Raw genomic sequence first — 27229 nt, 5'->3', positions numbered from 1 at the left:
TTAAAGGTGGAATGACATTTGTTTCAAAATATTCTGTTCTAACCCCCGGCCCAGTTTAAAACCCTCTGCACTACTGACCAGAAAGATCGCAAGTCCAATCCTTGATCTCAGCCAAGGCAGCAGTTCAGGGGCTGGAATTGGCCTCAGTACCACTGGGCTAAATAAGAGTAACCCTGCTCTCGAAGGAGATCCAGTGACCTCAACTGGGAAATTTATGGCTGTCATTTGAGGGCAGGACTGGCCTCGACCGTGATACCTACCACAGTGGATAATCCTGCTGTCACTCACTTTGTGGGCTCATGTATAAATGTTCCCTTACTGTTAGATTATTCACTAAGTCTGGCTCATTACTCATTACTGAATCTAGTCCACCCTCCTTAAAACCTACCTCTTTGACCAAGCTTTTGCTCACCTGTCCTAATATCTCCTTATGTGGTTCAGTGTCAAATTTATTTTGTTAATCACTCCTGTGAATGGCCTTGGGACGTTTTACTATGTTAACGGCACTGGATAAATGTATCAATAAAACAGGGAACTCTTGGAAACAAACTGTAGGTCCTTCTTTATCTGGACAGCAAATCACTGCTGTTGCGTTGAACCAGCAGTTAACATAAGAACATAAGAAATAGGAGCAGGAGTCGGCCATATGGCCCCTCGAGCCTGCTCCACCATTCAATGAGATCATGGCTGATCTTCTACCTCATTTAATATGTATCCAGAATATTAATAAACCCTATAACTGTACTGGAGTTTAACATCAGAAACAAACCCCAACTGTCAGAATGAACATGGTTCAGTCCTGGATGTGATTAACAGCAGCAATAACAGCAGAATCCAACCCCGGAAGTCACAGGTGAACTCGCTGGTGTCTCCGCAGGTTGGATGAATGAGTGAATCCCTTCCCACACACGGAGCAGGTGAACGGCCTCACCCCAGTGTGAACTCGCTGGTGTGTCAGAAGGTGGGATGAACGAGTGAATCCCTTCCCACACACGGAGCAGGTAAACGGCCTCTCCCCAGTGTGAACAAGTTGGTGTGTCAGTAGGTGCTGTGACTGAATGAATCCCTTTCCACACACGGAGCAGGTGAACGGTCTCTCCCCAGTGTGAGCACGCTGGTGGGCAATGAGAGTGGATGACTGCCTGAACCTCTTCCCGCAGTGAGAGCAACTGAACGGTCTCTCGTCAGTGTGAATTCGCTGGTGTCTAATCAGTCCCTCCGAGCTTTTAAACCTGTTCCCACAGTCAGAGCATTTAAAAGGTCTCTCCGCAGTGTGAATAAGCTGGTGTGTTCGGAGGGCGGATGACTGAGTGAATCCCTTCCCACACAGAGAGCAGGTGAACGGCCTCTCCCCAGTGTGACTGTGTCGATGAGTTTCCAGCTGGGACGGATAATTGAATCCCTTCCCACACACGGAGCAGGTGAACGGCCTCTCCCCGGTGTGACTGCGTCGATGAGTTTCCAGCTGGGATGGGTAATTGAATCCCTTCCCACAGTCCCCACATTTCCACGGTTTCTCCGTGGTCCGTGTGTCCTTGTGTCTCTCCAGGTTGGACGATCAGTTGAAGCCTCGTCCACACACAGAACACGTGTACGGTTTCTCCCCGCTGTGAATGGTGCGATATATTTTCAGGCTGTGTAACTGGTTAAAGCTCTTTCCACACTCAGTGCACTGGAACACTCTCACTCGGGTGTGTGTGTCTCGGTGATTTTCCACTCACACTGATGTTTGAAATCTTTTCCCACAGAGAGAACAGACAAACATTTCTCCTTCCACATTCAAAGGCCGGTGATATTCAGGTCCTGATGAATTGAGTGACTCGGTCAGATCTTGATGTGATGTTTGGTTTGAGTTTCCCGTCTGCAAATCCTCCCCTTCTAATCCCCTGTAAAAGGAGTTGACAAAAGTCATCACTGTAAATACAGGATAGGAATTCAGAACAGACAATTCTAGTTTCTCGATCATTTTTTCATCTTTTGAGCCTCGAAAGCTGTAAATCCCCGTCCCACACATTCTTTCTCCTCCTTGTGCTGAAATCCAAACCCATTGCACCAACTGCAACATTTATTTCTCTGCTCTTTTGAATTCAGTTCCACACTCACTGGTTCCCCTCTCTCTCCTCCCCTGAAGGTGCTGACTGTCCTTCCCTTATCCTAACTCGCACCAAGTCCCATTCATCCATCACCCTTGTACTCACTGACCGACAGTGACTCCCGGTCCAGCAATGCGTCATATTTAAATTCCTCATCCTTGTGTACAAATCCATCCATGGCCCTCGCCCATCCCAATCCCTGTAACCTCCTCCAGCCCTCCGACCCTCCCCTATCTTGTAACCTCCTCCGACCCTCCCCTATCTCTGTACCCTCCTCCGACCCTCCCCTATCTCTGTACCCTCCTCCGACCCTCCCCTATCTCTGTAACCTCCTACATGGCCCGCCGACCCTCCCCAATCTCTGTAACCTCCTCCATCTCTGTAAGCTCCTCCAGCCCTCCGACCCTCTCCTATCTCTGTGACCTCCTCCATGTCCCTCCGACCCTCCCCTATCTCTGTAACCTCCTCCAGCCCTCCGAACCTCCCCTATCTCTGTAACCTCCTCCGACCCTGCCCTATCTCTGTAACCTCCTCCAGCCCTCCGACCCTCCCAGATCTCTGCTCTCCCCCATTCCCTTCGCCCCACCATTGGGGGCCGTGCCTTCAGCTGTCTGAGCCCCAAGCTCTGGAATTCCCTCCCTGAACCTCTCCCCCTCTCCCTCCTCCTTCAATCCCCCCTCTTTGACCCAGCTTTCGGTGCCCTGTCCTAATCTCTCCTCATTCCTCTCTTCCCGCTCCTGTGAACCCTCTTGACCCATTTTGCTCCGTTAAAGGCGCGATCGAAATGCAAGTTGTTGTTGACTCTGCGGGTTCAGTTCGAGCGGAGATTGGGTCGGGCCCGATCCCGGGAAGCGGCGGGTAGTGGAGGGGGGATGATGCCGCCTGTTTTCTCTCGGGTCCTGGGCCCTACACTCGGTGTTTCTGGGCCCTGTGATCCCCGCCCTTTATTAACCCGCTCTCTCCACACCTCCTCTGACCTGCTCGAACCGCGCTCTCTGCCTCAGACCCTTCGGGCCGCGCATGCTCAGCTCACACTGACCAACAATCAGCCTCTCCTGCGCCGGCGCACTGGGCTCCTCTCAGATCGATAGGGGACATTCCGGCGCGCGGTGCAGTCTGGGGACGGACCGCCGCCATTGGAGCTCCGACCCGACCGTCAGTTTCTCTGATGGGACTGAGATTGGGGGCGGGGGAAAAGCGCTTTTGGAGCAGCGGAGGGCGGAGCGGAAATAATAAAATATAATAAACCAAAACCGAGAGCACAAGGCACGCTGGGTAATGGAGACCGCCATTAAACCGTCAGAAACACTCTGAGCGCAGGCGCGCACCGCCTCGCCTCGAAAAAACTTTGGGAAATGTATTTTTCCCCAAATCTGTTAATAATTTACTCTCATTACACATTGGAACTGACGGGCTGGATTGATGTTTATTTTCCAATTGCAGCTCAGGACCTTCAATCCCAGCGTCAACCCGGAGCAAATGCGCTCCCGACCAATAGGAAGAGCGGAGAGGGACTGGAGGAACGAGCGGGCGGTTGGTCCTCCAACCAATCGGAGTGTGTGAGGGGCGGGACTTGCGGCGGAGGGTCTGAGCCCGGATCTCACTCCTTCTCTGGAACTCTGCCGAATTTTTGAAACTTGATTCATCTCAAGATAAAACTCCAGGAGAAAACTGGACCTTTCAGTTGTGGCTTTAAACAGATGAAACCCTGTGGTGTCGAGCAAACAGTTCAACATTTGTTAGTAAAATGACTCTGATGAAGTAATGGAGAGCCATGCATCCAAGTTTGCTGATGACACTGAGTGCAGAGGCACAGTAAATAGTGTAGATGGGAGCAGAAAGTTGCAAGGGGGCAATAATAGATTCAGTGAGTGGGCAAAACGGTGGCAGATGGAGTTGAATGTGGGGAAATGTGAATTCACCCACTTTGAACCTAAGACAGAGATCAGAGTATTTACCAAACGGCAAGCAGCGAGAAACTGTGGAGGAGCAGAGAGATTTCGGGGTCCAAGTACCGAAATCACTAAAAGCTAGTGGACAGTTACAAAAAATAATTTTAAAGGCTAAAGGAATGATGGCCTTCATCTCAAGGGGGCTGGAATATAAAGGGGTGGAAGTGATGTTACAGTTGTACAGAGCTCTGGTTAAACCCCATCTGGAGACTGCCTTCAGTTCTGGGCACTGCACCTCAGGGAGGATATACTGGCCTTGGAAGGGGTGCAGCACAGATTCACCAGAGTGATACTGACAGATTGCATAGACTGGGCTTGTTTTGAGTGGAGCTTGGAAGATTAAGGGGTGATCTAATCGAGGTGATTGAAGGATTTGATAGGGCAGATAGAGAGAAACTACTTCCTCTGGTGGGGGAGTCCAGAACAAGGGGGCATAACCTTAAAATTAGAGCGAGGCCATTCAGGGGTGATGTCAGGAATCACTTCTTCGCACAAAGGGCAGTGGAAATCTGGAACTCTCTCCCTGAGAGCAGTCGAGGCTGGGGGTCAAGTGAAAATTTCAGATCTGAGATTGATAGATTTTTGATAGGCGAGGGTATTCAAGGTTATGGTACCAAGGCGGGTGGATGGAGTTAAGATACAGATCAGATATGATACAATTAAATGGCGGAACAGGTTGGAGGGGCTGAATGGCCTCCTCCTGTTCATAATGATTAAATGTTCCTATTCTCTGCACAATTACAGAACGGACCGATTGTTAATAGGAGCTCCGTTAATGAAATCCCCTGACATTCAAAGATAAACGGGACTGTCCCTTTAACTATAAACAAAGGGGAGTGCCTGTCCCTTTAAATATCTGCCCCATTCCCACAGGCAGTGGGAGGAGGAACAGCGCGCGGACTCATTCCGCCCAAAACCAGCGGGGCCTCGCGCGAGGGAGCAGCTCCATGAGGGGGCGGGGCCAGTGGGTGAGGGCGGGGCCTCGGCTCTGACGTCCCCAGGAGCCCAGCGCGCAGGCGTGGGAGAGGCTCTGCGCGTTCGCCAGACGGAGTCGGAGGGTCGGGAGCAGGTAGGCGGGGGGCCGGGGACAGGACACTGAGAAACCGGGCGGAGGCCGCGCCCCACGGCTCATAAACATGGAGCGAGGCCGCAGGACCCGAGTCGGATCCTCTGGTCCCGAGTGTGAGCAGCCGGACGGCAACTGCGGGTCTTCTCCCCGGAGATAGGCCCGGGTTACCGGGGGAACCGGCCGCCATATTTGTACAGGAGGATGGAGCGTCACTGCGCATGCGCAGCCATCTTTGTACAGGATGAGGGAGCGTCACGGCGCATGCGCGGCCACCTTGGTGCAGGTACAGAGTGGGCGGGGCTTCAGGATATTTCACTCAGAATCTCAACCCGTGCTGTACCTGCCCTGGGAGTGTTTGATGGGACAGTGTAGAGGGAGCTTTACTCTGTATCTAACCCGTGCTGTACCTGCCCTGGGAGTGTTTGATGGGACAGTGTAGAGGGAGCTTTACTCTGTATCGAACCCGTGCTGTACCTGCCCTGGGAGTGTTTGATGGGACAGTGTAGAGGGAGCTTTACTCTGTATCTAACCCGTGCTGTACCTGCCCTGGGAGTGTTTGATGGGACAGTGTAGAGGGAGCTTTACTCTGTATCGAACCCGTGCTGTACCTGCCCCGGGAGTGTTTGATGGGACAGTGTAGAGGGAGCTTTACTCTGTATCTAACCCGTGCTGTACCTGCCCTGGGAGTGTTTGATGGGACAGTGTAGAGGGAGCTTTACTCTGTATCGAACCCGTGCTGTACCTGCCCTGGGAGTGTTTGATGGGACAGTGTAGAGGGAGCTTTACTCTGTATCGAACCCGTGCTGTACCTGCCCCGGGAGTGTTTGATGGGACAGTGGAGAGGGAGCTTTACTCTGTATCGAACCCGTGCTGTACCTGCCCTGGGAGTGTTTGATGGGACAGTGTAGAGGGAGCTTTACTCTGTATCTAACCCGTGCTGTACCTGCCCCGGGAGTGTTTGATGGGATAGTGTAGAGGGAGCTTTCCTCTGTATCCAACCCGTGCTGTACCTGCCCTGGGAGTGTTTGATGGGACAGTGCAGAGGGAGCTTTCCTCTGTATCTAACCCGTGCTGTACCTGCCCTGGGAGTGTTTGATGGGACAGTGCAGAGGGAGCTTTCCTCTGTATCTAACCCGTGCTGTACCTGCCCCGGGAGTGTTTGATGGGACAGTGTAGAGGGAGCTTTACTCTGTATCTAACCCGTGCTGTCCCTGCCCTGGGAGTGTTTGATGGGACAGTGTCGAGGGAGTTTTACCCAGAATCTCAACCCATGCTGTCCCTGCCCTGGGAGTGTTTGATGGGACAGTGTGGAGGGAGCTTTACTCGGTATCTAACCCATGCTGTACCTGCCCCGGGAATGTTTGATGGGACAGTGTGGAGTGAGCTTTACCCTGTATCTAACCCGTGCTGTACCTGTTCTGGGATTGTGAGACGGGACAGTGTGGAGGGAGCTTTATTCGGTATCGAACCCATGCTGTCCCTGCCCTGGGAGTGTTTGATGGAACAGTGCAGAGGGAACTTTACACTCGATCTCACCCGTGCTGGACCTGCCCTGGGAGTGTTTGATGGGACAGTGTCGAGGGAGCTTTACCCTGTATCTAAACTGTGCTGTTCCTGCCCTGGGAGTGTTTGATGGGACAGTGTGGAGTGAGCTTTGCTCTGTATCTCACCCGTGCTGTAACTGCCCCGGGAGTGTTTGATGGGACAGTGCAGAGGGAGCTTTACTCTGCACATAACCCGTGCAGTCCCTGCCCTGGGAGTGTTTGATGGGACAGTGTGGAGGGAGCTTTACTCGGTATCTAACCCATGCTGTACCTGCCCCGGGAGTGTTTGATGGGACAGTGTGGAGTGAGCTTTACCCTGTATCTAACCCGTGCTGTACCTGTTCTGGGATTGTGAGACGGGACAGTGTGGAGGGAGCTTTATTCGGTATCGAACCCATGCTGTCCCTGCCCTGGGAGTGTTTGATGGAACAGTGCAGAGGGAACTTTACACTCTATCTCACCTTATTGTACCTGCCCTGGGAGTGTTTGATGGGACAGTGCAGAGGGAACTTTACACTCGATCTCACCCGTGCTGGACCTGCCCCGGGAGTGTTTGATGGGACAGTGTCGAGGGAGCTTCACCCTGTATCTAAACTGTGCTGTTCCTGCCCTGGGAGTGTTTGATGGGACAGTGTGGAGTGAGCTTTGCTCTGTATCTCACCCGTGCTGTAACTGCCCCGGGAGTGTTTGATGGGACAGTGCAGAGGGAGCTTGACTCTGCACATAACCCGTGCAGTCCCTGCCCTGGGAGTGTTTGATGGGACAGTGTGGAGGGAGCTTTACTCGGTATCTGACCAATGCTTTAACTGCCGCGGGAGTGTTTGATGGGACATTGTAGAGGGAGCTTTACCCTCAATCTAACCCATGCTGTACCTGCCCCGGGAATGTTTGATGGGACAGTGTAGAGGGAGCTTTACCCTGTATCGAACGTGTGCTGTATCTGCCCTGGGAGTGTTTGATGGGACAGTGTCGAGGGAGCTTTACTCTGGATCTAACCTGTGCTGTCCCTGCCCTGGGAGTGTTTGGGACAGTGTCGAGGGAGCTTTACTCTGTATCTAATCCGTGCTGTACCTGCCCTGGGAGTGTTTGGGACAGTGTGCAGCAATCAATAACCAATGATTAACACTATTCACCCCTATTTATTAAAATCTGGGATACAGTTTCTGAACAGCTTCATCAACGGAGCCTCTCACTTTTCCTCTCCCTATTCTTCTTCCCAAAATCTATCACTTCACATTTCTCTGCATTAAATTTCATCTGCCATCTATCTGTCCAATTTATTATCCAGTGTCCGTGACACTGAAGTCACTTCCAGTGCTCTTCACAGTTCCCCACACTCCCTATCTTGGTGGCATTTGAATTATCTGGAGATTTTCATCTTGTGCCCGAAATACCTGAGCCCTGATCATTTCCCTGTATTGAGAAGAGCAATGGACCCAACACTGACCCTGGGGGACACCACTGTTGACATCCCTCCAGTCTGAACAATATCCATTATCCACGACTCTCTGTTTTCTGCCCTTTCCCCAACTTCCTGTCCACGCTGCCCCACTCCCTTCAATTCCGTGAGCCTTAATTTTATCAACAAGCCTCCTGTGCGGCACCTTCTCAAACACCTTTAGACAATCCATCTACACAACACCCACTGCATTCCCTTTATCACCACACTGTGTTATTTCCTCAAATAATCCCTGCTGTCTGTCCTGAATTCACCCATTTCACGAACAAATGTTGAAATGTTTGCTCCACCCCACAGGGTTCCATCTGTTTAAAGCCACACAGAGAGAGGTGGGAGAGGCCCATTGTTGGACAGTGTGAGCTGAGGGGTGGGAGATGCCCATTGTTGGACAGTGTGAGCTGAGGGGTGGGAGAGGCCCATTGTTGGACAGTGTGAGCTGAGGGGTGGGAGATGCCCATTGTTGGACAGTGTGAGCTGAGGGGTGGGAGAGGCCCATTGTTTGACAGGGTGAGCTGAGGGGTGGGAGAGGCCCATTGTTGGACAGTGTGAGCTGAGGGGTGGGAGAGGCCCATTGATGGACAGGGTGAGCTGAGGGGTGGGAGAGGCCCATTGATGGACAGGGTGAGCTGAGCAGGCGCAGGAGATGCAGACTTCAGTGAACACCGAGTGCCCCACAGACCCCAATATAAAACAGTGAACATTATCCCCCCCAGACCCCAATATAAAACAGTGAACATTATCCCCCCCAGACCCCAATATAAAACAGTGAACATTATCCCCCCAGACCCCAATATAAAACTGTGAACATTATCCCCCCCAGACCCCAATATTGAACAGTGAACATTATCCCCCCCAGACCCCAATATTAAACAGTGAACATTATCCCCCCAGACCCCAATATAAAACAGTGAACATTATCCCCCCAGACCCCAATATAAAACAGTGAACATTATCCCCCCCAGACCCCAATATAAAACAGTGAACATTATCCCCCCCAGACCCCAACATAAAACAGTGAACATTATCCCCCCAGACCCCAATATAAAACAGTGAACATTATCGCCCCCAGACCCCAATATAAAACAGTGAACATTATCCCCCCAAACCCCTCCCCCCAGACCCAAATGACGACGGATCAGGGAACGTCTGTAAAGGAAGTTGGAATGGTAACTGGTCAGAGAGCGTCTCTTTGATAGAGAAATCGGGATGTGTCAGTGAATATAAGAAGGAAAAATGGAGATGGGTCAAGGAGAGCCCATCACCAAAATTGGGAGATGTTGTGGAAGAGGGGGAGAGAACTTCACGGGGAGGGAGAGAGGGGAACCAGTGAGTGCAGAACTGAACCCAGTCAGAGTCAACACCTTCAGAGGGAGGGAGAGAAAACTCAGATGGAATGAAATATGTTGGGGATGGTGCGATGGGTTTGGATTTCAGCACAGGGAGGAGGGAGAGTGTGTGGGACGGGGATTTACAGTCTGGGGGAATGAGCGGGAAGAATATTCTGTCGAAACTAGAATTGTCTGTTCTGAATTTCTATCCTGTATTTACAGTGAGGTCTTTTGTAAACTCCTTTTACAGGGGATTGGAATGCGAGGATTCACAGACGGGAAAATCAAACCAAACCTCAAGTCAATCTGACCGAGTCACTCGATTCATCAGGACATGAATATCATCGGCCTTTGAATGTGGAAGGAGAAATGTTTGTCTGTTCTGTCTGTGGGAAAAGATCAAACTTCATTGTGACTGGAAAATCACTGAGTCACACACACCCGAGTGAGAGTGTTCCAGTGCACTGATTGTGGAAAGAGCTTTACCTCGTGACACAGCCTGAAAAAACATCGCACCATTCACAGCGGAGAGAAACCGTCCACGTGTTCTGTGTGTGGACGAGGCATCAACTGATCGTCCAACCTGGAGAGACACAAGGACACCCAGACCACGGAGAAACCGTGGAAATGTGGGGACTGTGGGAAGGGATTCAATTACCCATCCCAGCTGGAAACTCATCGACGCAGTCACACTGGGGAGAGGCCGTTTATCTGCTCCTCATATGGGAAGGGATTCACTCAGTCATCCACTCTGCTGAGACACCACCGATTTCAAACTGGGGAGAGGCCGTTCACCTGCTCCGTGTGTGGGAAAGGATTCACGTGCACATCCAGCCTCATTTCACACCAACTTGTTCACAGTGATAAGAGACCTTTTAAATGTTCTGACTGTGAGAAGAGGTTTAAAAGCAGGAATGCTCTACTGAGACACCAACGTACTCACACTGGGGAGAGACCGATTATCTGCTCCGTGTGTGGGATGGGATTCACTCAGTCATCCACCCTGCTGAGACACCAGCGAATTCACACCGGGGAGAGGCCGTTCACCTGCGCAGAGTGTGGGAAGGGATTCACTCATTCAGCCGACCGGCTGAGGCACCAGCGAGTTCACACTGGGGAGAGACCGTTCACCTGCTCCGTGTGTGGGAAAGGATTCACTTGTTCATCCAGTCTCATTGAACACCAACTTGTTCACAGTGATAAGAGACCTTTAAAATGTTCTGACTGTGAGAAGAGGTTTAAAAGCAGGAATGCTCTCCTGAGACACCAACGTACTCACACTGGGGAGAGGCCGTTCACCTGCTCCGCATGTGGGAAAGGATTCACTCGGTCATCCGCCCTGCTGATTCACCAGCGAGTTCACACTGGGGAGAGACCGTTCACCTGTGCAGAGTGTGGGAAGGGATTCACTCAGTCATCCGCCCTGCTGATTCACCAGCGAGTTCACATTGGGGAGAGGCCGTTCACCTGCTCAGAGTGTGGGAAGGGATTCACTCAGTCATCCGCCCTGCTGATTCACCAGCGAGTTCACACGGGGGAGAGACCGTTCACCTGCTCTGTGTGTGGGAAGGGATTCACTTGTTCATCCAGTCTCATTGAACACCAACCTGTTCACACTGATAAGAGACCTTTTAAATGTTCTGCCTGTGGGAAGAGCTTTAAAAGCACAAACGGACTGCTGACACACAAACGCACTCACAATGGGGGGAGACCGTTCACCTGCTCAGAGTGTGGGAAGGGATTCATTAAGTCATACAACCTGCTGATTCACCAGCGAGTTCACACTGGGGAGAGACCGTTCACCTGCTCTGTTTGTGGGAAGGGATTCACTCAGTCATCCAACCTGCAGTCACACCAGCGAGTTCACATGTTACCACAGGAGTTGGATTCTGCTGTTAATCACATCCAGGACTGAACCATGTTCATTCTGACAGTTGGGGTTTGTTTCTGATAATAACCCCTATAACTGGGCTGGAGTTTAATATTCTGTATCAGTCTCAAATGAATCAGCTTTCTTTTAAATACAGTGTACCATTGTTTAAAAAGGGAGAAAGGGATAGACTGAGTAATTACAGGCCAGTCAGCCTAACCTCGGTGGTGGGCAAATGATTGGAAACAATTCTGAGGGACAATATTAATTGTCATTTAGAAAGGCACGGATTAATCAAGGACAGTCAGCATGGATTTGTTCAGGGAATGTCGTGTCTGACTAAGTTGATTGACTCTTATGAGGAGGTAACGAGGAGGGTCGATGAGGGCAACGCATTTGATGTCGTATCCATGGATTTTAGCAAGTCTTTTGACAAGGTCCCACATGGCAGACTGGTCAAAAAAGTTAAATCCCTTGGGATCAAAGGGAAAGTGGCTAGTCGGATCCAAAATTGGCTCAGTGGCAGGAAGCAAAGGGTGATGGTTGACAGATGTTTTTGCAACTGGAAGGCTGTTTCCAGTGGGGTTCCTCAAGGCTCACTATTGGTCCCTTGCTTTTTGTGGTATATATTAATGATTTGCACTTGAATGTGGAGGACTTGATCAAGAAGTTTGCAGATGATACATAAATTGGCCGTGTGGTTGGTAGTGAGGAGGAAAGCTGTTGACTGCAGGAAGATATCAATGGACTGGTCAGGTGGGCAGAAAAGTGGCAAATAGAATTCAATCCAGAGAAGTGTGAGGTAATGCAATTGGGGAGAGCAAACAAGGCGAGTATCTGTCCATGACGGTATTGGTAGGAGTGACCACCGCACAGTCCTTGTGGAGCCAAGTCCCGTCTTCACACTGAGGACACCATCCAACGTGTTGTGTGGCACTGCCATCGTGCTAAATGGGATAGATTCAGAACAGATCTCGCTGCTCAAAACTGGGCATCCGTGAGGCGCTGTGGGCCATCAGCAGCAGCAGAATTGGAATCCAACACAATCTGTAACCTCATGGTGTTCCTATTCCTCACTCGTATAAACATATGAATTAAGAGCAGGAGTAGGCCATTCGGCCCCTCGAGCCTGATCTGTCATTTGATAAGATCATGGCTGATCTGATTGTGACATCAACCCAACTTTCCCATCTACCTACTATAACATTTGACTCCCTTGATAATCAGGAATCTATCTAACTCGGCCTTAAAAATATTCAATGACCCTGCCTCCCCCGCTCTCTGGGGAAGGGAGTTCCACAGACTCACGACCTTCAGGGAAAAAAATTTCTCCTCATCTCCGTCTTAAATGGGAGACCCCTTATTTTTAAACTGTGGCCCCTAGTTCTAGTCTCTCCCACAAGGGGAAACATCCTCTCAGCATCTATCCCTTCTATTCCCCTCAGGATCTTATGTGTTTCAATAAGATCACCTCTCATCCTTCTAAACTCCAATGTATACAGGCCCAACTTGTCCAACCTTTCCTCATAAGATAACCCCCTCATCCCAGGAATCAGTCGAGTGAACCTTCTCTGAACTGCCTCCAAAGCAATTATGTCCTTTCTTAAATAAGGAGACCAAAACTGCACACAGTATTCCAGATGTGGTCTCACCAATGCCCTGAACAACTGTAGTAAAATATTTCCACTTTTATATTCCATTCCCCTTGTAGTAAATGAGAACATTCCATTTGCCTTCCTAATCACTTCTTGTACCTACATACTAACTTTCTGTGATTCATGTACTACGATACCCAGATCCCTCTGTACTTCAGAGTTCTTCAATCTCTCTCCATTTAAATAATATACTGCTTTTCTATTTCTCTTGCCAAAGTGGACAAGTTCACATTTTCCCACATTATACTCCATCTGCCAAATTTTTGCTCACTCACTTAACCTATCTATATCCCTTTATGAACTCCTTATGTCCTCTTCACAACTTACTTTCCTACCTACCTTTGTCTCATTAGCAAATTTAGCAACAATACATTTGGTCCCTTCATCCAAGTCATTGATATAGATTGTAAATAGTTGAGGCCCAAGCACTGATCCCTGTGGCACTCCACTTGTTACATCTTGCCAACCTGAAAATGACCCATTTATGCTGACTCTCTGTTTCCTGTTAGCTAACCAATCCTTTATCCATGCTAATATGTTACCCCCTACACCATGAGTTCTTATTTTGTGTCGTCACCTTTGATGTGGGACCTTGTCAAAAGCCTTCTGGATATCCAAGTGCACCTCATCCAAAGGGTCCCCTTTATCCACGTTGCTTGTTACTTCCTCAAAGAACTCCAATAAATTATTCAAACACGATTTCCCTTTCACAAAGCCGTGTTGACTCTGCCTGATTGCATTGTGATTTTCTAAGTTCCCTGCCAGAATCTCCTTAATAATAGATTCTCGCATTTTCCCCATGACAGTTGTTAAGCTAACTGGCCTGTAGTTTCCGGCTTTCTGTCTCCCTCCTTTCTTGAATGGAGGAGTTATATTCGCTATTTTCCAATCTGATGGGACCCTTCCAGAACCTGGGGAATTTTGGAAAATTAATACCAATGCATCGACTATCTCTGCAGCCACTTCTTTTAAGACCCTCGGATGAAGTCCGTCAGGACCTGGGAACTTGTCAGCTTTTAGATTTAATATTTTTTCAAGACCCTTTCCCTGGTGATTGTAAATGTTTTAAGTTCCTCCCTCCCTTTCACCTCTTGATCCACAATTATTTCTGGCATGTTATTTGTATCCTCTACAGTGATGACGGATGCAAAATATCTGTTCAATTCATCCACCATTTCCTTATTCTCCATTATTAATTCCCCAGACTCACTCTCTGGAGGACCAACACTCACTTTACTTACTCTTCTTTTTAAATACCTGTAGAAACTCTTACTATCTGTTATTATATTTCTAGCTCACTTTCTCTGGTACTCACATCTCTCCCTCATTATTCTTTTAGTCATTCTTTGCTGTTTTTTATATTTTGACCAATCTTCTGACCTGTCACTAATCTTTGTGGAATTGTATGTTTTTTCTTTCAATTTGATACTATCTTTAACTTCCTTAGTTGGCCAAGGATGGTATGTCCTTCCCCTCGAGTCTTTCTTTCTCACTGGAATGTATCTTTGCTGAGTGTTATGAAATATCCCATTAAATGTCTGACACTGCATCTCGACTGACATATCCCTTAACCGAAGTTCCCAGTTCACTTTCGCCAGCTCTGTCTTCTGTCACTCTACCATTACCAACAAGCCAGGGGATCAACCCTGGTTCAATGAGGAGTGTAGAAGAGCATGCCAGGAGCAGCACCAGGTGTACCTCATCATGAGGTGCCAACCTGGTGAAGCTACAACACAGGACGACATGCATGCTAAACAGTGGAAATAACATGCTATAGACAGAGCTAAACGATTCCACAACCAACGGATCAGATCAAAGCTCTGCAGTCCAGTCACATCCAGTCGTGAATGGTGGTAGACAATTAAACAACTCACGGGAGGAGGAGGCTCCATGAACATCCCCATCCTCAATGATGGCAGAGTCCAGCATATGAGTGCAAAAGACAAGGCTGAAGCGTTTGCAACCATCTTCAGCCAGAAGTGCCGAGTGGATGATCCATCTTGGCCTCCTCCCGCTATCCGCACTATCACAGAAGCCAGTCTTCAGCCAATTCGATTCACTCCACGTGATATCAAGAAACGGCTGAATGCACAAAGCCCCTGACAACATCCCGGCTGTAGTGCTGAAGACTTGTGCTCCAGAACTAGCTGCGCCTCGAGCCAAACTGTTCCAGTACAGCTACAACACTGGAATCTACCCGACAATGTGGAAAATTGCCCAGATATGTCCTGTCCACAAAAAGCAGGACAAATCGAATCCGGCCAATTACCGCCCCATCAGTCTACTCTCAATCATCAGCAAAGTGATGGAAGGTGTCGTCGACAGTGCTATCAAGCGGCACTTACTCACCAATTCTCAGTTTGGGTTCCGCCAGGACAACTCGGCTCCAGACCTCATTGCAGCGATGGTGCAAACATGGACAAAAGAGCTGAATTTCAGAGGTGAGGTGAGAGTGACTGCCCTTGACATCAAGGCAGCATTTGACAAGAGTGCAGCACCAAGGAGCCCTCGTAAAATTGAAGTCATTGGGAATCAGGGGGAAGACTCTCCAGTGGCTGGAGTCATACCTCGCACAAAGGAAGATGTGATGTGGAGATGCCGGTGATGGACTGGGGTTGACAATTGTAAACAATTTTACAACACCAAGTTATAGTCCAGCAATTTTATTTTAAATTCACAAGCTTTCGGAGGCTTCCTCCTTCCTCAGGTAAATGTTCTGAGGAAGGAGGCTTCCTCCTTCCTCAGAACATTTACCTGAGGAAGGAGGAAGCCTCCGAAAGCTTGTGAATTTAAAATAAAATTGCTGGACTATAACTTGGTGTTGTAAAATTGTTTACAAAGGAAGATGGTTGTAGTTGTTGGAGGCCAATCATCTCAACCCCAGGACATTGCTGCAGGAGTTCCTCAGGGCAGTGTCCGAGGCCCAACCATCTTCAGCTGCTTCATCAATAACCTTCCATCCATCATAAGGTCAGAAATGGGGACGTTCACTAATGATTGCACAGAGCTCGGTTCCATTCGCAACCCCTCAGACAATGAAGAAGTCCGTGCCCGCATGCAGCAAGACCTGGACAACATCCAGGCTTGGGCTGATAAGTGGCAAGTAACATTTGCGCCAGACAAGTGTCAGGCAATGACCATCTCCCCTTGACATTCAACGGCATTACCATCGCTGTATCCCTCACCATTGACCAGAAACTTAACTGGACCAGCCACGTAAATACTATGGGTACAAGAGCAGGTCAGACGCTGGGTATTCTGTGGCGAGTGACTCACCTCTTGATTCCCCAAAGTCTTTCCACCATCTGCAAGGCACAAGTCAGGAGTGTGATGGAATACTCTCCACTTGCCTGGATGAGTGCAGCTCCAACAACACTCAAGAAACTTGACACCATCCAGGACAAAGCAGCCCGCTTGATTGGCACCCCATCCACCACCCTGAACAGTCACTCCCTTCACCACCGGCGCACAGTGGCTGCAGTGTGTCCCATCCACAGGATGCACTGCAGCAACTCACCAAGGCTTCTTCGACAGCACCTCCCAAACCCGTGACCTCTACCACCGAGAAGAACAAGGGCAGCAGGCACATGGGAACAACACCACCTGACATTCCCCTCCAAGTCACACACCATCCCGACTTGGAAATATATCGCCATTCCTCCATCGTCGCTCGGTTAAAATCCCTGAACTCTCTACCGAATAGCACCGTGGGAGAACATTCAACACACAGACTGCAGCGGCTCAAGAAGGCGGCTCGCCACCACCTTCTCAAGGGCAATTAGGGATGGGCAATAAATGCTGGCCTTGCCAGTGAGGCCCACATGCCATGAACGAATAAAAAAAAGAAAAAGTATACAGTAAATGGAAGGATACTGAGAGGTATCGAGGAACAAAGAGACCTTGGAGTGCATGTCCACAAATCCCCGAAGTTAGCAGGACAGGTAGATAAGTTGGTTAAAAAGGGAGACAGGATACTTTCCTTAATTAGCCGAGGCATAGAATATAAGAGCAGAAAGGTTATGCTCGAACTGTATAAAACAATAGTTAGGCTCCAGCTAGAGTACTGCATACAGTTCTGGTCACCACATTACAGGAAAGATGTGATTGCACTCGGGAGGGTACAGTGGAGATTTACAAAGATATTGCCAGGGCTGGAGAATTTTAGCTATGAGGAAAGATTGGATAGGCTGGGGTTGTTTTCTTTGGAACAGAAGAGGCTGAGGGGAGATTTAATTGAGGTGTATAAAATTATGAGGGGCAAGATGGAGTGAATAGGAAGGACCTACTTTCCTTGGCAGAGGGGTCAGTGACCAGTGGGTATTGATTTAAAGTATTGGCAGAAGGATTAGAGGGAACTTGAATTTTTTTTTCATCCAGAGGGTGGTGGGGGTCTGGAACTCCACACCTGAAAGGGTGGACGAGGCAGCAACCTTCATCACATTTAAAGGGAACCAGGATATGCACTTGAAGTGCCGTCACCTACAGGGCGATGGACCAAGAGCTGGAAAGTGGGATTAGGCTGGATAGCTCTTTTTCAACTGTCATGGACAAGATGGGCCGATTGGCCTCCTTCGTCTCATAAATTTCTATGATTCTCCCCACCTCAACATCACTCTCCTCACGCTGACCCCTGCGACAGGGGAAGAGGGGACATTTACCAGACTCCCCACTGAAAACCCTCAGTGTCCCTCTCCAGGGTGAAGAGGGGACATTTACCAGACTCCCCACTATTGACCCTCAGTGTCCCTCTCACGGGTGAAGAGGGGACATTTACCATACTCCCTACTATTGACCCTCAGTGTCCCTCTCACGGGTGAAGAGGGGACATTTACCAGACTCTCCACTACAGACCCTCAGTGTCCCTCTCACGGGTGAAGAGGGGACATTTACCAGACTCCCCACTATTGACCCTCAGTGTCCCTCTCACGGGTGAAGAGGGGACATTTACCAGACTCCCCACTATAGACCCTCAGTGTCCCTCTCACAGGTGAAGAGGGGACATTTACCAGACTCCCCACTATTGACCCTCAGTGTCCCTCTCACGGGTGAAGAGGGGACATTTACCAGACTCCCCACTATTGACCCTCAGTGTCCCTCTCACGGGTGAAGAGGGGACATTTACCAGACTCCCCACTATTGACCCTCAGTGTCCCTCTCACAGGTGAAGAGGGGACATTTACCAGACTCCCCACTATAGACCCTCAGTGTCCCTCTCACAGGTGAAGAGGGGACATTTACCAGACTCCCCACTATTGACCCTCAGTGTCCCTCTCACAGGTGAAGAGGGGACATTTACCAGACTCCCCACTATTGACCCTCAGTGTCCCTCTCACAGGTGAAGAGGGGACATTTACCAGACTCCCCACTATTGACCCTCAGTCTCTCACATTTACCTGGTCCTGGACTCGGTCTTCCTGTACCAAGATGGCCGCGCATGCGCCGTGACGCTCCCTCCTCCTGTACGAAGATGGCGGCAGGTTCCCCCGGTCACCCGGGCCTGTCCCCGGGGAGAAGCCTCGCAGCTGCCGCCCGGCTGAAGACACGCGGGACCAGAGGATCCTTTTCGTTCCCTGCGGCCGCACTCCATCTTTAAACGACCTACGGCGGGGCCTCCCTCCGGTTTATGAATCTCCGGACCGGGCGCTCGCCGACCGTCTTCAGACCTCCGACTCCGTCTGTGGGCCGCTCAGAGTCTCTCCCGCGCCTGCGCGCTGAGCTCCAGGGACAGGTAAAGAGCGGGGTCTCCCGCGCGGGGGAGCAGGGGCGGTGCCAACCGTCAATGAAATGTCAGAGCCCGCGGGCCCGCCCCGCCCACACACAGTCAGGCCCCGCCCCCCACACAGTCAAGCCTCGACCCCACTCCCTGAGTCAGGCCCCGCGCCCACTCGCTGTTTCAGGCCCCGCCCCCCCCCCCCCCCCCACAACACAGTCAGGTCCCGCCCTCACACACAGTCAGGCCCCACCCACATACAGACAGTCAGGCCCTGCCCCCACAGACCCCGCCCTCACACACAGACAGGCCCCGCCCCCCACACAACCCCCTCCACACACAGTCAGGCCCCGCCCAAACATTGTCAGGCCCCGCCCACACACTGTCAGGCCCCGCCCCAACACTGAGCCAGGCCCCGCCCAAACATAGTCAGGCCCCGCCCACACACATTCAGGCCCCGCCCCACACACAGTCAGGCCCCACCCACATACAGACAGTCAGGCCCCGCCCCCACTTCCTGAGTCAGGCCCCGCCCCCACAACACAGTCAGGTCCCGCCCTCACACACAGTCATGCCCCACCCACATACAGACAGTCAGGCCCTGCCCCCACAGTCCCCGCCCTCACACACAGACAGGCCCCGCCCCCCACACAGCCCCCTCCACACATGGTCAGGCCCCGCCTCCCATTCGGAGTCAGGCCCCGCCCCCACACCCGTGGGAGGGATACTGAGGGTCGATAGTGGGGAGTCTGGTAAATGTCCACTCTTCACCCAGGAGAGGGATACTGAGGGTCTATAGTGGAGAGCCTGGTAAATGTCCCCTCTTCACCCGTGAGAGGGACACTGAGGGTCAATAGTGGGGAGTCTGGTAAATGTCCGCTCTTCACCTGTGAGAGGGACACTGAGAGTCTGTCGTGGGGAGTCTGGTAAATGTCCCCTCTTCACCCGTGAGAGGGATACTGAGGGTGTGTAGTGGGGAGTCTGGTAAATGTCCCCTCTTCACCCTGGAGAGGGACACTGAGGGTCTGTGGTGGGGAGTCTGGTTAATGTCCCCTCTTCACCCGTGAGAGGGACACTGAGGGTCTGTAGTGGGGAGTCTGATAAATGTCCCCTCTTCACCCGTGAGAGGGACACTGAGGGTCTGTAATGGGGAGTCTGGTAAATGAGGGCTTTATCTCATGAGGAAAGGTTGGACAAGTTGGTCCTGTATACACTGGAGTTTGGAAGAATGAACGATGATTTCATTGAAACAGATAAGATCCTGAGGGGACTAGAAGGGATAGATGCTGAGAGGATGTTTCCACTTGTGGGAGAGACTCGAACTCGGGGCCACAGTTTAAAAATAAGGGGTCTCCCATTTAAGACGGAGATGAGGAGAATTTTTTTCTCTGAGAGTCGTGAGTCTGTGGAAATCCCTTCCCCAGAGAGCGGTGGAGGCAGGGTCATTGAATATTTTTAAGGCTGAGTTCGATAGATTCCTGATTAACAAGGAGTCAAATGTTATCGTAGGTAGACGGGAAAGTAGGGTTGCGGTCAGAATCAGATCAGCCATGATCTTATCAAATGACAGAGCAGGCTCGAGGGGATGAATGGCCTATTCCTGCTCTTAATTCATATTTTCGGATGTTCCTACATTTTGTGCTCTATGCCTCCATTAATAAAGCCCAGGATCCCGTCTGTTTTTTAACGGCCTTCTCAACTTCTCCTGCCACCTTCAAAGATTTGTGTACATACATCCCCAGGTCTCTCTGGTCCGGCACCCCCTGTAAAATGTACTATTTAGTTTATATGTTGCCTCTCCTCATTATTCCTTCCAAACTGTATCACTTCACACTTCTCTGTGTTAAATTTAAGCCGCCATGTGTCTGCCCATTTCACCCGTCTGTCTCTGTCCCCCTCACTCTGTTACTATGCTCCACCTGGTTTACCACATTTCCCAGTTTCTTGTCATCTTCAAACTGTGAAATTGTGCCCTGTAAACCCAAGTGCCAACCTCACGGAGACAGGGCCCGCCTGTCCCTTTCAGAATGAGTGAGGGGATGAGCTGGAAATCCCTTGATGAATTTTTCTGGGGTGGGGGAGAGCGAGCAGTCTCTTTATTCTGATCATTGAGGGCGATCTCCATCACCCAGCGGGCCTTCGGGTGTGAAACCGCTCGATGTGGCGCTGGGCCGCGGGCTCTTGTGTTTCTGTCCATTGGATTGATTCCCGCTCCGCCCCGATCCCGCCCGTCGGATCAGTGAAATCTCCAATTAATGACAGTCAATGGCGGCTGGAACTACCCATAACGCCCCGCGGGAGTGAATACGCCCTATCCCGTTTAAAGGGGCCCAGCGCGGAGGAGACGCTGCGCTGTCGCCAGTCGGAGCTGCGGGTCCGGATGCAGATGGACGGGAGCAGGGGGGCCGGGGATTAATAAACCGGGGAACAGATTTCAAACATCAGTGTGAGTGGAAAATCACCGAGACACACACACCCGAGTGAGAGTGTTCCAGTGCACTGAGTGTGGAAAGAGCTTTAACCAGTTACACAGTCTGAAAAAACATCACACCGTTCACAGAGGGGAGAAACCGTCCACGTGTTCTGTGTGTGGACGAGGCTTCAACTGATCGTCCAACCTGGAGAGACACAAGGACACCCGGACCATGGAGAAACCGTGGAAATGTGGGGACTGTGGGAAGGGATTCAATTACCCGTCCCAGCTGGAAACTCATCGACACAGTCACACTGGGGAAAGGCCGTTCACCTGCTCTCTGTGTGGGAAGGGATTCACTGAGACCTCCACCCGACTGACACACAGAGATTCTACACTGCTGAAAGACCTTTTAAATGCTCTGACTGTGGGAACAGCTTTAACAACTCTGCAGATCTGATTCCACACCAGCGAGTTCACACTGACGAGAAACCTTTCAGTTGCTCTCAATTTGGGAAGAGGTTCAGGATGTGATCCAACCTCACTGCACACCAGCGAGTTCACACTGGGGAGAGGCTGTTCACCTGCTCCATGTGTGGGATGGGATTCACAACGACATCCCACCTGCGGAGACACCAGCGAGTTCACCTATGATGCAGGGGTTGCATTCTGCTGTTGTTGCTGCTGTTAATCACATCCAGGACTGAACCATGTTCATTCTGACAGTTGGGGTTTGTTTCTGCTGATGTTAATGACCCCGATAACTGGGCTGGAGTTTAATATTCTGGATACATGTTAAATAAATCAGCTTTGTTTTAAACACATTGTTGTAGATTTTGGTCTTTCCCACCTGAATGTTTAGCATCACCTGACTGGAGCTCAGAAAGGACAATCTGGGGGGAGGATCGTCCGATGGGAACGGAACTTCAGCCCGGACACAGACCTTCAGGGCCACACTGAGAGGGGCAAACGGCACTTTGGGCTTTCTCCTCTCTCTTCACTGACAGCACAGTCACCGTGTGGGTTAATCTTGAGGCGTGAGAGTAATGTGTCCCAGCCGCTCTATTCCATGGTCCAGAGCTCCAGGCACGGAACAGAAGGCTCCTTTACAACTGTGTTTAGATCAGGAAGAACAACGGGGAATGCTGGAAACATGCTGTCAAATTAGAGATTGGTGTAGAACTGTGATCTGTTCCTGACTGAAAGGGAAACGGCAGGTTTAAGTTTCCAGTCTAAAACTGACTGGGAATTATTCTGCAAAGATTGAACCTGTTTGTGTTACAGTCCTGAGTCTACTATATTAAGGCGGGTGTTAAATCATTTAAAATAAACCTGTTTAAAATAAATGGTTTAAAGTTTGCATTTAAATAGCGGAGGGAGGAATTCGCAGGAGCCTGTTAAGGGCTGGTACAATTATCCACCAATCATTTGATCTCCAGATAAAGAAGGACCTGCAGTGTGTTTCCAGATTCCCTGTTTTATTGATGTGAGTGAGTTAGACACCATTAACCCAGTTCGGATCAATATGTTTACAGGAGTTTACAGGAGACCGAGGACAAATATCACCCACAATTGAGGGAGACAAAATCAGCCATTAGAGAAGCTGAGATATGTTTGGTGTTTAAAGAGATGGGACGGGTGCTCTGTGAGCCACTTGCCTGGATCTTCAACAGCTCAATAGAGTCAGGGATTGTTCCCTGAGATTGGAAGGTAACTCACTGAGTTCCCATTCTCAAAAAAGGGAATAAATCCGAGCCAGGGAACAAGAGGCCCGTCAGTGAGACCTCGACCATAGGGAAGATTCTTGAAGGAATCCGAAGAGATTCTGTTTATGATCACGGGGAAAGAGGAGGGGCCGTTACAGACACTCAACACAGCTTCCAGAAAAGAAGGTCGCGTCTTGCAAATATGCTTGAATTTTTGAAGAAGTTGCTGGGTCAGTGGATGAGGATAATCCGGTTCACATTGTCCATCTCAGGGTTTTTTTGAAGAAGTTGCTGGGTCAGCGGATGAGGATAATCCTGTTCACATTGTCTGTCTCAGGGGTGTTTTTTGAAGAAGTTGCTGGGTCAGTGGATGAGGATAATCCGGTTCACATTGTCTGTCTCAGGGGTGTTTTTTGAAGAAGTTGCTAGGTCAGTGGATGAGGATAATCCGGTTCACATTGTCTGTCTCAGGGGTGTTTTATGAAGAAGTTGCTGGGTCAGTGGATGAGGATAATCCGGTTCACATTGTCTATCTCAGGGGGGTCAAACTCATTTTCGATGGTGGGCCTGATCCGATCGCCTGACACTTGGCCTGGGCCACATTCAGCAAAACTTATTAAACTAGAAATAGATCAAGATGAACGATATCGGTCCTCACAGCACACAGAAAAAATGAGGCCTCGAAGTATCTCTCAGAATGACAGGCCTGAACTCGAGTTGGAAAACACAGTTGGAAAACATTGATCAATTGAACCAGACTGGGCGGGGCCTGAGGTGCGAGTTGGTGAAGGAAAAGTGGCGACCGGTGAACTTCGCTCCCTGTCTGAGGGCCCGGGCACTCGGGATTCTGTATAATTTATTGATTGATTTTGTTTAATGTTTATTGTCCCTCCGGCCCCAATCTCGATGCGGTGACGAAATTTCTGTTCACCGATTCGGACCTTCAATGGCGGAGAGATTACCCAGAATCCCCCGCGGCCCAGAAAGTGCCCTATCAGTGACTACAGGAGCCCAGTGCGCAGGCGCGGAGCTGGGCTGTGCTCTGAGCATGCGCGGTGCGAGTGGTGGAGACAGACTGAGGCGGAACAGGCGGGTCGGGATCCAGTCGGAGACGGTGGGCGCGGGGGAGGAATTGGACCTGGGGGTGGGCAGGGAAGCTTCATAAATACCCGGTGTAGGCCTCAGGCCCCGAATAAGAGCCCACAGGCCCCGTGTTTACACCGCGGTGACAGGCCCGACCGACGGCCGCCCGGGTGAGCGGGGAACTGGCCGCCATTTTGGTCAGAGTTCAGGGATCACGGCGCATGCGCGTCCACCTTGGAGCAAAGTGTGGGCGGGGCTTCAGGGTCCCAGTGCCTGGGAACAAAGAGTGGGCGGGGCTTCAGGGTCCCAGTGACTGGGAACAAGGAGTGGGCGGGGCTTCAGGGTCCCAGTGACCAGGAACAAAGAGTGGGCGGGGCTTCAGTGTCCCAGTGACCAGGAACAAAGAGTGGGCGGGGCTTCAGGGTCCCAGTGACCAGGAAAAAAGAGTGGGCGGGGCTTCAGGGTCCCAGTGACTGTGAACAAAGAGTGGGCGGGGCTTCAGGGTCCCTGTGACTGGGAACAAAGAGTGGGCGGGGCTTCAGGGTCCCTGTGACACGGAACAAAGAGTGGGCGGGGCTTCAGGGTCCCAGTGACTGTGAACAAAGAGTGGGCGGGGCTTCAGGGTCCCTGTGACCGGGAACAAAGAGTGGGCGGGGCTTCAGGGTCCCAGTGACTGTGAACAAAGAGTGGGCGGGGCTTCAGGGTCCCTGTGCCTCATTTATTTTCCTCTCACTCTGCTCCCAGGGGGTGGAGAACTGAACCCGACCAGAGTAGAGGGAGGGAGGAAACTGGGAGTGGAGGGAAGGAATGATGGAGATGGTGCGATGGGTTTGGATTTCAGCACAGGGAGGAGGGAGAGTGTGTGGGACGGGGATTTACAGTCTGGGAGAATGAGCGGGAAGAATATTATGTAGAAACTAGAATTGTCTGTTCTGAATTTCTATCCTGTATTTACAGTGAGGACTTTTGTAAACTCCTTTTACAGGGGATTAGAAGGGGTGGATTTGCAGACCGGAAACTCAAACCAAACATCACGTCAAGATCTGACAGTCCCTCGATTCATCAGGACCTGAATATCATCGACCTTTGAATGTGGAAGGAGAAATGTTTGTCTGTTCTCTCTGTGGGAAAAGATTTCAAACATCAGTGTGAGTGGAAAATCACCGAGACACACACACCCGAGTGAGAGTGTTCCAGTGCACTGAGTGTGGAAAGAGCTTCAACCAGTTTCACAGCCTGAAAAAAACATCGCACCATTTACAGCGGGGAGAAACCGTCCACGTGTTCTGTGTGTGGACGAGGATTCAACTGATCGTCCAACCTGGAGAGACACAAGGACACCCGGCTCATGGAGAAACCATGGAAATGTGGGGACTGTGGGAAGGGATTCAAATACCCGTCTGGGCTGGAAACTCATCGACACAGTCACACCGGGGAGAGGCCGTTCACCTGCTCTGTGTGTGGGAAGGGATTCGCTCGTTCATCCCATCTGCTGAGACACCAGCAAGTTCACACCGGGGAGAGGCCGTTCACCTGCTCCGTGTGTGGGAAGGGATTCACTCGGTCATCCAACCTGCTGATTCACCAGCGAGTTCATACTGGGGAGAGGCCGTTCACCTGCTCCGTGTGTGGGAAGGGATTCGCTCATTCATCCCACCTGCTGACACACCAGCGAGTTCACACTGGGGAGAGGCCGTTCACCTGCTCCGTGTGTGGGAAAGGATTCACTCAGTCATCCAGCCTCATTTCACACCAACTTGTTCACACTGATAAGAGACCGTTTAAATGTTCTGACTGTGAGAAGAGCTGCAAGGGAACAAGGGATCTGCTGAAACATGAACGAGTTCACACTGTGGAGAGGCCGTTCACCTGCTCCGTGTGTGGGAAGGGATTCACTCAGTCATCCACTTTGCTGACACACGAGCGAGTTCACACTGACGAGAGGCCGTTTATCTGCTCCGTGTGTGAGAAGGGATTCACTTGTTCATCCCACCTGCTGACACACCAGCGAGTTCACACTGGGGAGAGGCCGTTTACCTGCTCCGTATGTGAGAAGGGATTCACTTGTTCATCCCACCTGCTGACACACCAGCGAGTTCACACTGGGGAGAGGCCGTTCACCTGCTCCGTGTGTGGGAAGGGATTCACTCAGTCATCCCACCTGTTGAGACACCAGCGAGTTCACCTGTGATGCAGGGGTTGGATTCTGCTGTTAATCACATCCAGGACTGAACAACGTTCTTTCTGACAGTTGGGGTTTGTTTCTGATGTTAATAACCCCGAGAACTGGGTTGGAGTTTAATATTCTGGATATATGCACTCCAGAGGGGCTCTGACCGAGGCTCTGTGGAACGGAAGCATAACTTCCTCCCCTTTGTATTCCAGCCCTCGAGATAAAGGCCGACATTCCATTAGTCTTTGTGATTACTTTTTGTATCTGGGCACGAGCTTTTAGTGATTTCTGTGCATGGACACCCAAATCCCTTTGCTCCTCCACAGTTCCCAGTCTCTCACTTTAAGAAAATACTCCAATGTTTCCTTCTTGTATCCAAAGTGGATGATCTCACACTTCCCCACACTGAACTCCATCTGCCACAGTTTTGTCCACTCACAAAATCTGTCCCTTTGTAACTTCCTGCTCCCATCCACACAACTTACTGTGCCTCCAAACTTAGTGTCATCTGGAAACTTGGATATAAAAGTCTCTCTTCCTTCATCCAAGTTATTGATAAATATGGTGAAAAGCTGAGACCCCAGTCCAGATCCCTGGGGAACACCACTTGTCACATCCCACCAATCAAAGAACGTTCCCTTTATCCCCACTCTCTGTCTCCCACCTCCCAACACAAGTCACAAGGTCACTTTCAATTTTGTGCACTTTTATTTTTGCGAATAATCTCTTGTGCTGAATCTTATCAAATGCCTTCTGGAAGTCCACACAGACAATGTCCATCGACACTCCCTGTCCAGCCTGTTAGTGACTTCAAAAAATTCATCTAGATTAGTCAGACATGACCCACCCTTCACAAATCCACGCTGACTCTCTTTGATCAGCTCAGACTTGTTCAAGTCCTCAATCATTTTGTCTCTGGTGATAGATTCCTGGAACTTCCCCACTCCTGACGTTAAACTGACAGATCTGTCGTTTCCTTTTCTCTCTCTTCCTCCTTTCTTAAATATTGGAGTGATATTTTCACATCCAAAGGCACAATTCCCGAGTCCAGAGAGCTTTGTGAAACGATGACGAATGTTTCTGTAATTTCCCCACCTGTTTCCTTTAATACCCTGAGGGAAAAACCATCAGGTCCTGGAGATTTCATTCTTTCTTTGCAGTTATTTATTTATCT

At 50.4% G+C, this 27229-nt stretch overlaps 2 protein-coding genes and 1 pseudogene across 2 annotated transcripts in view; 1 reads left to right on the top strand and 2 right to left on the bottom strand.

The window, feature by feature from the left end:
* Window positions 1-18761, bottom strand: part of LOC137315696 (zinc finger protein 436-like) — a 24203-nt gene extending 5442 nt beyond the window's left edge. The window contains exon 1 of the mRNA XM_067980210.1: window positions 18364-18761. The gene's annotated coding sequence lies outside the window, so the exon portion shown is untranslated. The remainder of the gene's footprint in view (window positions 1-18363) is intronic.
* On the bottom strand, window positions 544-1702 carry LOC137315697 (zinc finger protein 16-like; annotated as a pseudogene).
* On the top strand, window positions 9242-27229 carry LOC137315778 (zinc finger protein 850-like). Its single transcript, XM_067980267.1, has 3 exons — window positions 9242-9283; window positions 10035-11312; window positions 25312-27229. Exons 1-3 carry the CDS (start codon window positions 9242-9244, stop codon window positions 26071-26073), a joined length of 2082 nt encoding a protein of 693 aa, XP_067836368.1. The 3' UTR covers window positions 26074-27229.

This window comes from Heptranchias perlo, unplaced genomic scaffold (genome assembly GCF_035084215.1).
Source record: "Heptranchias perlo isolate sHepPer1 unplaced genomic scaffold, sHepPer1.hap1 HAP1_SCAFFOLD_56, whole genome shotgun sequence".
Lineage (NCBI taxonomy): Eukaryota > Metazoa > Chordata > Chondrichthyes > Hexanchiformes > Hexanchidae > Heptranchias > Heptranchias perlo.
This window is presented reverse-complemented; position numbering and strand designations above follow the sequence as displayed.